Below are 13370 nucleotides of genomic sequence, written 5' to 3' on the forward strand. Positions count from 1 at the left end.
AAAATCAGTTGGAAGTCAGCACTTGTCTTCGTCGTTCTATTGGTCCCTTGTCCTTGTATGAGCTGTAAGTGATGTTTGAAACAATGGAATACCAACTAGCCCATACCCAAGCCTTGCTCCCCTTAAGAGACAGGAAGATGGAAGTATGGATTAGAGAGTAAATTCATGTAGCTGATAATGTCATTGAGATTAAGAGGAAAAGGAGCAGGGCTGGTCATGTTGTGCAGACCAGATAACTGTTAGTTTTTTGGAGTAACAGAATGGGATGCCAGGGGAAGGGAAAAGCAGTCGATAGTGGTGTGATGAGATTATTCATTTGGAAGCATAGGATGGAATCAGCTGGTGCAGGTCAGCTCTAATGGAAATTATTAGGAGAGGCCTTCGTCCTGCACTAGGCATAAATAGGCTAGAAGTGTCTGGTGCTGGGCCTCTTGATACATAGCTTGAAAAACAACAAAACCCAGCCTTTGAAGACGTGCAGCAAGAGGAGAGAAATTACTCAACCGCACACGCTGGAACTAGAAACAGAGTTTAATGAAACAAATGGATTGAAAGGAAACCAAACCGTGCATGCGCTGTACATAAATATGGTGATGTTGAAATGTGTCTTAGGAACATTTTTGTTAATGCTGGTTAATAGCTGCTTCATTGAAATTAGGTTCACTAATTTAAGCAATTAAACAAAATTTAAAAGTACCAACGTCTAGGTTGCACTACTTTGGCAACATAAATTTGGTTGCAATCTTGTAGAGCTTTCCGCATTTCTTTTGTTATTTGTGTGGACCTGCACAGTGGCTAAATAGTGCGCATCTTTAAACAAAGGTGTAAAAAAAATACAGAAAAATAGAGATGCCAAAGCAAAGACAATAGGACCTGGTATTTGAAGTCCACAACTTGAAGACATCTTTTTTGGCTCAGCCACTGGTTTAATAAAGAAATGTATCTGTAACAAAATCAGTAAAATGGCACGCAAAAGTAGAAAACCACATTTTGCATGTGCTAACACCTCATCATCATCAGAATTATCCCAGTTTACTGTCCCTGTCTTGTGTTTTTCTTTCAATGTAAAGACGTTCTAATTCGCCCAGCTTGCATTTATATGATATAATGTGCACAGACAGAACCCTGGCATGCTTTTCCCTATGGACCTATGAAAGCTGACAATATATGCAATATTCTGCATTCCTTCTCCTGTTCCAGATGCTTTATCTTCTAAGGTAATTCTCACACATGTTCTGAGTGATGCACAGTTTGAACGACTCAAGAAGGTTGGAGTTGATGCAGCCTTTGAGGCAAGTTATTAGTTTTCACTGTTGTTTGCTGTATTTGCCGTAGTGCTGTGCTAGCCACTGTGTTTGCCACACAGTGGCCCAGCAGCTGTCATTCCTGCTGCTGAGCACAAATTCATATGATCAGTTCCCAGCCATAGTGGCCCCAACCTGCTTTGGGCTTAAGGCAAAACTGCCCATGTACTGAGACTTCAGTGTGCCCTGAAGAACCCTGAGTGATTAAAATCAACCTTGAGCCTACCATAGGGGTGCCTCATAGCCTGTACACATATAGAGCATAGAGCCCCATCAGTTATTAATGTTGTTTGCAACAATGTACTGTTGGGCTAGTAACCTTTGCACTGAAAAATAGCATTACTAATTCTACATGTACTTTTGCAGTTGATTACTGAAGCAGGCATTGGCATAGCCCGCGGGGCGGAGGGGTGTCGAACCCCCCCCCCCCAAAAAAAATACTTTCCTGGTGAACGAAAAGTTTCAGGAGGTGGGCTCTAAAAGAGTGGCATAGGTGAAAGGGAAAGCTTCAATGTGAAAGGAAGGCAAGGTGAAAGTGGCGGTTTGAAATGGAGGGGGGGGGTGTGTGTTGTGGAGGTGGCCGGCCCCTCTCCCATGCACAGAACACTACAGGCCCACTCAAGGCGCACCTCTACCTTATTCCGACATTTGTGACGAAACCCTCCCCCCCTTCCCCCATTTCCCTTGGAACGGAAAGTTTCAGGAGGTGGCCTCCGAAAGATCAACATAGATGAAAGGGCAAGCTTGAATCTAAAAGCAAGGCGAGAGCTAGAGTGGTCCGAAATGAGGGGGGGGGTGTCATGGGGGCGATCCCCTCTCCCATGCACAGAAATGAGGAGGGGGGGAAGTGACGTGCATAAGAGGTGTCAAGAACGAATTTGGCAGATAATTATGGACATAAAGTGTCTCGTCACTGCCCGATCGCTCAACATCAGACGGTCGTGGCCAGTTGGCCAGGCCGTCTAGCTGAGGCTCATCTACGCAGTCGTAATAGATGCTGCTTGCAGAGAGCCCATCCTAACTAAAGGTCTCGGCAATTTTGAGAATAGACTGGTGTCAGGAGACACGACGCTTTATAAACTCTCGGAGCTACCAGCTGGCCTTTACTGCGGACTATAGATGCTGTAATTTTCACAAAGGCTTCTAAGCAGGAAGCAGCCCTGCTTCGGACTGTCTCCCTCATCAATTGCCAAGTGAGATCAATTAACAATATAGCGTCGCGTGATGCCTACAATACCATGATCGCAAGTTACTTCAAGGCACCTCTTCAAACAAGTCATACAGCAGGTCACTGAAAGTGAGTGAAACTTGCATCATATGATACTACTATCAAAGTTCTAGCACAAAGCTTCGTTCCTGTATTTTTAAATCTAGAATAAGGTTGCATGCCCACAAGCGCGATATAGTGGTAGGTGACCTGCAAGCAAATGTGGCCTGCACACAAGACACACGATAGTGAGGTGTCTAATTTTTTATTAGCCCCATTTTTAGCACTCTTCGTTTTTCCAAATCATGTGCCAACTCGGTCATTGACATACATTACATAAATGCATCAATTCCTAAATGATTTTTTTAATATCATCATGTTTAAATATACCATAAGGATGATGGCATAATTTGATGTGAAGTCGCTGCACGCCTTAACAATGAAAAAATTTTGTCAGAAATTAGGCAAAGTGTTGTTTCGGCAACACAAAAACGTGCATCCTCTTTCTTAAAGCATTCTTGTCCAGGGTGTGCTAGGAGTTTGTCTTTGCATGGTGTACAGTCTGCATATATATATATACATATATATATATATATATATATATATATATATATATATATATATATATATATATATATATATATATATATATATATATATATATATATATATATATATATATATATATATATATATATATATATATAATATAGGGTGTCCCAGCTAACTTGGACCAAGCTTTTGAAAAAAACCTTTGCGTTCTTCAGAACAGAAATCGCATGGATGTTGTCCGCATTTATCTAAACTTACAGTACCATTTTTTTCTTGTCTTTTTTTTAGTAATTAACTGAAATAAATTAATTAATTCTTTAAATATACCTTGAAACGTTCAGGCGTCAGTAGGAAAGTTGTGGAGCTTCACAAATATTGCCCAATTTTTTTTCTAGTGTCCAAGTCAATGTGGAATAGAAAAAGTACACAAAAAACATGCATCATACATCTGGAACCTGTGCGACAGAGAGCATCATTTGTTACAACGGCGCTTTTTTTTCCAAGCTGTGCAAGCGGCTAGATGCATGTGAGCTCGACTGTCTATTACTGTCGGGCTGTGCAACCGTTTCGAAGAATTTGTTTGCAGTGCCTAAAGCATGCCATACTCAAGCAAGCAGAAGGCGAACATGGTCTTAGCCTTGGGAGCGGCACGGGGCGACAAGGGGAAAGCTGCCAAGGTATACTGAAATTGGCAATATGGGGGAGACTCGAAAAGCTTCAAGAAGACGTGGCACAGAAAGGGGACCATCAGTGAAGAGGCTGAAGGAGACATTTTGGCTTTCATGATTGCAAACCCTCATTCCACCGTGCCTGATGTGAGTGGTGAAGTCGGCATTTCAGTCTTCAGTGTCAAGAGTTCTTAGGAAGGCTGAAATGCATCCGTATCACCCCCAACTGCATCAAAAGCTGCAAGAAAGAGACTTTCAATGGCGGCTTGATTTCTCAAATTGGATCCTTGTGAACAATGACGGAACACCGGATTTTGTTGACAGAGTGCTCTGGACAGATGAGGCAACCTTCTCCAGAAATTCTCAAGTCAGCATCCATAACGCGCATTACTTGAGCGATATAAACCCGCATTGGGTGGTGCAGACCAGACACCAGTACCAATGGTCATTCAGTGTGTAATGCGGTATTTTTGACGGAAGAATAATTGGCCCCATATATTTTGACCACATGCTCACTGACCACATGACCACAGCGGTACGCGAACGACATCTTGGAAGGCCCAGTTGAAGATTTTCGCTGTGATCTTCTTCTTGCGTTTTTAAAGCAAACTTGGTATCAACACGACGGTGCACTAGCTCACAGCAGCAGCCTTGCCTGAGCCTGGCTTGACGAAGCCTTCAAACGCCAGTGGGTTAGGCAGCATGGACCAGTGGCATGGCCTGCAAGGTCACTGAACTTTACACCTATTGACTTCTTCTTGTGGGGCATGTGAAAGACCAAGTGTACCGCAAACCTATAACTACACCAGAAGCGCTAAAGGCAGAGATTACCGAGGCCTGCAGCAAGGTAGCGTCTTGCGTCATCAAAAAAGCTACATCGGACATGCTGAAAAGGTGCCAATACTGCATTATGACAGAGGGCGACTTGTTTGAACTCATTCTTTAGACAGACATCACAGCGAATAAATCTCTACAACCGTTATCCATGAAAAGAGCCATCTGTGTGAAACTTTTGTACGACGTGGAAAAGGCATGTAAGTAATATGAAATTACAAATTCTCTGCCGACAAGGAATAGGCAGGAAGCTAAAAAGCAACCTTCCGTGTCAGTTTACAATTCTTCCTTTTGTGACAACCAGCGTAATTCACACGACGTTATCAAGCTTGTTATAATGCGTGTTTGCTTGTTGGGGTCTTGCTCCCAAATTCGAACTCATGAGCTTGTCATTTTTCCTCCGCATGCATTCTGCTAGCATGAGAGTGCAATTATCGCTGCCGAAACGGGAGCCGCGCTGTATTTCAACTGCCGCCTGAACCCACTGGCGTTTATCTCGGAAGCAAGCACAACGCGAAGCTTTGTCGTGGGCAGCACGAAAGACGTGAAGCGAGCAATGTTTTTTACGAAGCACGGTTGAGAATGTGTAATCGTGGCGCACTCGGGTGCACAGAGCGCGCTGTCATGTGGTATTTTTTAAACTCCGCGAGCTTTCGTTTTTCCCGAATGAAAACGGCCACGCTAAGTCTATCTCATTGGAAGTGCCTGGGTTGGGCAATATTTGTGGAGTTCCACTAGTTTCCTATTGACGCCTGAACGTATCAAGCTATATTTAAGAAGTTAATGAATTTATCTCCTCTAATTACTCAAAAAAGGACGAGCAAAATAATGGTACTGTAAGTTTAGATAAGCGCTGACAACACCCATGCGATTTCTGTTCTGAAGAACACAGGTTTTTTCAAAATCTTGGTCCAAGTTAGCTGGGACACCGTGTGTGTGTGTGTGTGTGTGTGTGTGTGTGTGTGTGTGTGTGTGTGTGTGTGTGTGTGTGTGTGTGTGTGTGTGTGTGTGTGTGTGTGTGTGTGTGTGTGTGTGTGTGTGCGTGCGTGCGTGCGTGCGTGCGCGTGCGTGCGTGCGTGCGCGTGCGTGTAGAGAGAGAGATATGAAAGAGGGGAGGAGTGGTAGTTGTCAGATGAGACTATCCCCTCAAATAAATTTCTGGCTACGCCACTAGAAGCAGCGAATGTGTTAGCACGTTTCCAAGTATTGCCATTACTTCTTTCGTCAAAAAAAAAAAAAGATTCCCAAAACCAAGACGTCGTGCAACTAAGACTTGTTGTGGGACATTATGATCCCTCCGATTGTGTGGTGCCCCTGATTGTGTGTTGTCAGTGATGATGCTGACTAAGCTGGCTCTGACGGTAGGCTGTTGGAAACACAGTTTTGATTTTGTATCCGATTGTACCGCATAGGCATATTTCGGACCAATTTTCTTTTCAAAAGAAAAATGGGGGGGGGGGGGACATGTTAGAATCAGGTAAATATGACAATCATTTATTGTGACCTGCCATTCTCCCTTGAAAACCTTCCTGTGGCAGGCTGAAAAGAGTTGTTTTTGGCAGGAGATTTTTTTAACATGTCCTGATGCATTCACTTTCCCCTAGCATTGCCAAGGCAGACACCGCAGTAATTGGGGTCACTATTGCACTATTAGGGTCAAGTGCATTTGTGCCAACCAGTCAAGTTTAATTATCTGGTGAAGGCCAATTTCATGATCAAAACATTGAAAGTTGTGTGTGTGACGGATGGGACCTTTGGTTGGAATTAAGCAAAAAGTTGAATTTGAAGGAATCAAATTAATAAATGTTCACTGTATTGACATTATTCTATGAATTTACTGCAACAAATGGATTCTTATAAAAGCAACAGCCTGTTATGCTCAAGGCATATTATGGCTCGAGATAGCTTCTGGCATCATATATGCTCTGGTCACTCTTCGTAATTTGGTATATTGTGTTGCCAGCTGGTACATGTCTCAGGAGCAAAAACAAAAACATTGAAAAGTATACTGAGGCAAACAAAATGGAACAACTGAGCTTAAATGTCAGCTATATCATTTGCAAAAGTTTGATGCTGCAGGAAATTAATCTATAGAGGAAAAAAATTAATTTTGGGTACTCACTCTAGTCATGCATTCATGCATACATCCTTGGGTATGGACTTCAGTTGTCGGCATTCCTCTGGCTTTCATGTAATATGTGATTGCGGTAAAAATAAAGTAATTTCAGATGAACTAAAGGAATTTTCATAATTACTTCATGGACCTCTGGCGTAGCGCATGGGATTTCTGCACAGTTAGTAAAGCACTTCATTAATACCTGCACCTGACTGCTAAGGATATTAGGGCATGGAAACTGGAAAAGGTCATTTTCCTATGGATTTGCCACTGAGCCTGTAATTCTGGAATGCAAAGTGGTTATCTGAAAAGAAAGTACGTATACAGTACATCCTTCAGTTTTGAAGCGGCTGTGTTGGCAAAAAAAAAAAAAAAGTTATGTCTTCACAAATCTCATGTTCTGAAAACTTTCTCTGCATGGTTTTTGTGCAGTGATGTCCTCATATTGGTCTTGGGCAAAGTCCCTGGTTGCATGGGTCTCATTTCAAGACTAAAAAGCAGAAATGCCTTTGTCCCTAACTTTTTGTGGCATGATAAATAACTGCAACAGTAGACTAAATAAATTCAGAGTTCTCACCCCATCATTTATCATAGCCCAACTGCCATTATTAAATATGAACTGCCACATGATGTTCCGTTAACAAAACAGTGTAACCATGAGTATGACATGATTACTTTTTGCAAGAAGTTAAGTTTGCACACAAGTGCAAACTGTTAACCGAAATGTTGATGTGGCCTTGTTCACAGTGTATAAGTATGTATTTAAAACTTCATTTGGCAGTTTATGCTTGTCTAGTCTCCCCATTTTTTCATGCAACAAGTGATCATAGATCGCCACCAACTAACCCGAATCGAGTGACTGTCGAATATGATGTTTTGAGGTCACTGTTGTGATGCACAGAGCTGAATGAGACTAACATGTGCGCCATTGCTGTGCAGTAATGTGCCAAATAGTTGCTTACTGTTCCTTATGCATTCTTTTTAGGTGTTTGATTTGGAATGCAGAAACTTCTCAAGTGAAAAGGTATACGGACTCCACGAAGCTAAGCTTAAGGTAATTTTTCACATTCTTACCATTATAGTTGTGGGTGTTCAAGCTGACGGGCCAGGTGCCGGCCAGGTAAGGTCTAAAAGTCCATGTGGGTCCCAACGCCTTAGCCGAAATGCGTTTTCAAAATTCAGCTAGTAAGAGCCTATGAAATTTCGCAGCGCCTGATTTAGAAAGTCACCTGCCGTGGTTGCTCAGTGGCTATGGTGTTGGGTTGCTGAGCACGAGGTCGCGGGATCAAATCCCGGCCACGGCGGCCGCATTTCGATGGGGGTGAAATACGAAAACACCCGTGTGCTTAGATTTAGGTGCACGTTAAAGAACCCCAGGTGGTCGAAATTTCCGGAGTCCTCCACTATGGCGTGCCTCATAATCAGAAAGTGGTTTTGGCACGTAAAACCCCATAATTTAATTTAATTTAGAAAGTTGGTCATAACTGGTGAGGTTGATGTCGGCGCAGTGCATCGTGCATTTGTATGATGCATTCTGCGCCACGTATTGCCGAGTATGTGCTCCGCCCGACTTGGTTTTTTTTTTTTTTTTGGGGCTGGTTCTCTTTTCCTTGTGTGGCCATAACAGTGATAAACATGAGTAGTGGTATAGTACAAAACACAAGACCCTATCAGTGTCTATATATAAAGTCCAAGTGCGGTAAGATTATGCGCAGGCTGCTGTGGGTGCGAGAATGACCCAAGAAAGATGGTGTCTTGATGTATGCGGTCTTCCTGTGCATGCAAGGGGAGGGTGGGGGTTCGCCATTACCTGAACAGTCCACTGATAGTGTCATCCCTCAGTGGGCAACACTGTCAGCTGCCACGGCGGCATGGACGCAAATGCTTCGCAGGCTTCATCCGTACCACTAATGTGAAGGTTGTGGAAAGCACACGCGCCCATCTTCCCCCGCGCCGTTGCGTCGAGAGCCGACATAAACAGGGAAGAGGCGCACTATGCCCTCTCCCGATTCTCCCTCGCTCTCGCGACGCGCGCGCGCCCTTCGTCCCCGACTTGCGGGCAGGTAAGGAGGACATTCCCCTCGCCCAGGTAAAAAGGTACAAAACAGCGCGACTGGGGGAGACCCTCGCTCTCTGAGGCCGAACCCTTAACCTGCCGGACTGGAGTACCTGCCACAACCCGTGAGTGACCACGTTTGCCTGACTATCCCGGGTAACGAGGCCAACCTATTTATTACTATTATAGAGAGGACATCCCTCTGCCAGTGTTCTTTATTGCCGGTAGCAATAAACGTTCTTACAGTTGACGCCGCTGGTTGCCTTATTCGTTCGAACCCGACGTAGCCGTGATCCCCGCGCTACGGTTTGGGGAATAACACAAAGCGACTGTGTACGGCTAGATCCTGAGCTCACCATCAGCCCTAGTCGCACGCAGAGTGGAACCTCCACAAGGTATTGTTGAGATGGCATGAAACCTTATCTAATTTGGATGCCGGCTCTCGCATTCAACAAAACAAAAATTATTTTATTGTTGAAATTCACGTTTTTCAATTGCCCAGTGCTAATTCCGAAACCTTTATGACCAGTTTCGTCAAAAAAAAAAATTCCATCAGCGACATTACTTATTTGCATAAAAGTTCAAATTCCACTATTTATTTATTTATTTATTGTACCCTCAGGGCCGAAACATTACAGAGGGGAGTGGCAAAAAAAAAGAAAACATTTCTGTGAAAAGATACTTATACAGGGGGATATATAATGTACGAATACAAATACAGTACTCTAATTAACAAATCAAATCAATACAAATCACCGAACTATAAAACATTGTAAAATGACTAGATAATGAAGGTAAGCACAAGCAAACAAGAAGAAACAATGAAAAATGACATGAGGTAATGAACTAATTGGTTACTGTTAAAGCATTCTTGAAACGTTGGTCTGTAATTTCTGCAGTAGTGGTAGGAAGATGGTTCCACTCCTCACAAGTCCTGGGAAAAAAATGAACACTGGAAAGTAGAAGTCCTACAAAAAGGAACGGCTACTTTATGTCGGTGGTCAGCACGTGATGGTACATACCGAGGAGGAAAGATCAAATCATTGTGTCGTGAACGATGGTGAAATATGCAGTGAAAAAGACACAAGTGATGAATCTTACGGCGAGATGCTAGTGATGGTAGTTCAAGGCTCGATTTCATATTAGTCACACTTACGGTCCGAGCATAATTAGATATAATAAAACGTGCAGAGTTATTTTGAACCATTTCGAGTGAGTAGATTGTCATGGAAAGGGTCCCAAACAGAAGCGGCGTATTCCACCTTCGAACGAATTAGTGTTTTATAAAGTAAAAATTTAAGAGCCTGAAGAGCGCGTGAGAAATTCCGGCGAAGATATGCAAGTGTTTTGTTGGCGCTGGCGATTATGGATCCAATGCGATTATTCCAGGTTAGTTTTGAGGATATAGTGATGCCAAGATATCTATATGACAATACTACTTCCAAAGGAACTTTATCAAGCTGATATGAAACGTTTACATTAGTAGATCTAGTTACACGCATGACTTTGCATTTTTTAGTGTTTAATTCCATGCACCAAGTCTTACGCCAATCGGACACAGCATCAAGATCAGACTGTAGAATAGTAGTATCGTTAGAACTAGTTATTTCTCGAAATATTACCCAGTCATTTGCAAAAAAGTTGATATGGGAAGAGACACAGGAAGGTAAGTCGTTAATGTAGATTAGAAGGAGGAGAGGCCCAAGCACCGATCTTTGTGGTACCCCTGAGGAAACAGGACTCGGAGGAGAATCAGTGTTATTAACAGAGACAAACTGGGAACTATTTAGTAAAAAACATTCAAGCCATGCAAGTAGTTTGGAATCCAAATTTAGTAACTGCAACTTATATAAAAGGAGATTATGGCATACTTTATCGAAGGCTTTTGAAAAATCTAAAAATATACAGTCAGCTAAAGAGGAACGATCGAGGATAGCATGAAGATGGTGAGGGAAACGTACGAGTTGAGTGTCACACGAGAATGTCTTGCGGAAACCATGTCGTGAAGGCGAAAAAAGTGAGTTCGATTCAAGTAAAGAAACAAGATTTGAAAATAAAATATGCTTGAAAATTTTACATAGAATACTAGTTAGAGAAATGGGGTGATAATTTAGAGACTATGACGAAGTGCCGATTTTACCGACTTCGAGGTTTAACTATAGTATTCTGTTACCCACCATGTGCAATTGTGGGAATTAGTGCAGGAGCTTGAAACAGTGTTAAGGTGAAGTTCACTAGAACAAAAATTATTGTGTGTAATGAACACAATAAGATGTACAATTAATACATAATATAGCATAACAGCGATAAACCAAGGAACATAAAAAAGATCTCCATACTCCAATGGCTCTTTCATTCTTTTAGCTCAATTGCACTGCAAACAGTATTTATGAATCCTGACTTCTTGATGCACCACAGTTACAGTAAACTAGAATTTAAGCCAATGGGCCAACCAGAACGTGCCTCACCTTATTAATTCGTGTCGCGCGAATTGGTGCTCATAAAAACAATGCTATCATCGCTCTCTATCGAATGTATGTAGTTTTGGTGCACACATTTGCTGCATTTAGTTGGCACGTCTGATTGCATTTCTATCACATTTAGCTTTTTGATTGCTGTGGTCAGGTGCGTGAATATTTCACTGCCATCAATGCACTTCAAGCAATGGCTCAATCATTGCTACATGCTGGGTGCACCATGGGATGCAGGCAAAGCAAAAATGCTCAGAAGCTTTCCTTGTTCAAGGCACCCTATGACCTCAACAAAAGGAGGCAATAGGAGATAAATCTTCATAGAGCCAACAAGTCATTTCATCACACGGCTGTAAGACATTTACAAACTGTTTTACCGCATGAAAAGTCCACCACAAGAGTGTGATGGGCCTTCCTGTGCATGATACGTTGTGCTTCCCTCTTGAGGCTTGGAAGTTCAGAACACATGGAAATCATAATGCCACATGTTGTTAGCTCTTACCTGACAGCAAGTCTTCATTTTTTGTCAAAGGGCTGAAAAAAGCAAACGTGCACCCAGGCCAACATGAACACATATCACTCGATGACCGTTGACACTCACTGTCAGAACACTGGTCTGAAGAAGAGTGGCAGCAGCAGCGAGTGAATTACCCTTTGTTCTGCCTCTCATTTCAGCACAAACTAAGCTGCAAGAACACAGTGCACATGAAGCCATCAGCCCTTGGCGTGCCTAGACTACCCACAGTAGGTGGCTTTCAAAACAGGGTCTGTGCGGCCGTGCTCAGCCACACCATACGCAGCCAGAGTAGAACACTCCCCCCTCCCCCCCTCCCCCCCCCCATTGCCTTGTGCGCAATGGAAGGCACCACACTTCCTCTCTTGTGCAAGCAAGATTGAGCCAACAGCCCTCACTGCTCACCTTCGCATGCTTTCACTCTCACCTACAGCATACAGTGCATGAAGATTTACAAAGATTGCATTTTCTCATACCAGTCTAGTACATTGCTAATATCCTGTTGAAAGGTTTGATTCTCTACTTTATATTCGTACACCTTGAGGGCAAGCGCTCTGTCATCTGCATATTGAAACAACTTCGACTTTGTTTTAATTGACCCAGATCATATATATGTGTGTATATTGTAGTCAAGAAGACAGTCAGGTGCTTCAGGCACATCGTCAACGCCTCACTCGGGAGCAGAGCTCATGTGCTCGGTGCCGGACACTCGATCAACAAACCTGCCTGTGTATCGTTCTTGCTTGTTAATGAAACCATGTCACATATTTGGTGGAGGTTGCTTTCCTCAACCCTGGAACTCCACAGTCAGAAGTTGCCACCCATCATGCTTGACGACACAAGCCAAACACCACCACCGGCCTCACCCAGCCATCTATGTTCCGGCTCGTTGCATCAACGGGATCCAGCAATCTTCAGCGGCTCTAACGAAAACAACATTGATAATTGACTCTCATCGTACCAATGCGTGAGTGCCCGCAACAAATGGGACGATGCTTATAAATTACTAGAACGTGTGGATGTCTGATTTTCCCTTTATTCATTACTTCTCTCCACCTTGCAGGTTTCCACAGAACTACTACGTCAATACAGTCTTTTACTTCATGGGCATCACGAATGTGCGGTTCTGCAACCACGAATCTGACCTTTGCACCTGGTCCGACTTGAAGACGAGCTTCAAGCAAGTTTTCGGTCGCCCTGCAGTGCGAAAGCTTTATGCCAAAGAGTGCTTGCGCAACCGTTGCGAACAGCCCGGTGAAAACTTGAGCAACTGCATAGGAAACGACCTTTGCAAATGCATCAATGACCAAATCCGATAAGATATGCAGGAAAATGACCTTTGCAAGCGCATCAATGCATCAAAGACCGTATCTGATAAGATCCGGTCGTATCTTATCAGGGTAATTGAAGTAAATGCGTTTCAAATGCTCCTATAAAAAAACCCGCAAATCATTGTCGAAGTTGCTGACCACTGTCAGAGTTATGATGAACTCCACAGACTTCTCCTGGCCTGGTGTTCTTCCACGCAAGATGCCTTGGTTTCGAGCTTAACTTTTTCGTTACTGCAAGGAAATGGTCGTTTTTTATAGATCTCGGAAAAAAATTATTTACCACTACAAACAATATTCCAGCATACATTGCAGCATAG

At 43.1% G+C, this 13370-nt stretch overlaps 1 protein-coding gene across 4 annotated transcripts in view; it reads left to right on the forward strand.

Moving 5' to 3' along the window:
* Positions 1-13370, forward strand: part of LOC135920797 (guanylate-binding protein 2-like) — a 229126-nt gene that overhangs the window by 170656 nt on the left and 45100 nt on the right. For all 4 annotated transcript variants that reach the window (XM_065455056.1, XM_065455057.1, XM_065455058.1 and 1 more), the window contains 2 exons: positions 1201-1292; positions 7667-7735. In XM_065455056.1, coding sequence (XP_065311128.1) covers positions 1201-1292; positions 7667-7735 — 161 coding nt within the window. The remainder of the gene's footprint in view (positions 1-1200; positions 1293-7666; positions 7736-13370) is intronic.

The sequence above is a fragment of the Dermacentor albipictus genome, chromosome 1 (genome assembly GCF_038994185.2).
Source record: "Dermacentor albipictus isolate Rhodes 1998 colony chromosome 1, USDA_Dalb.pri_finalv2, whole genome shotgun sequence".
NCBI lineage: Eukaryota > Metazoa > Arthropoda > Arachnida > Ixodida > Ixodidae > Dermacentor > Dermacentor albipictus.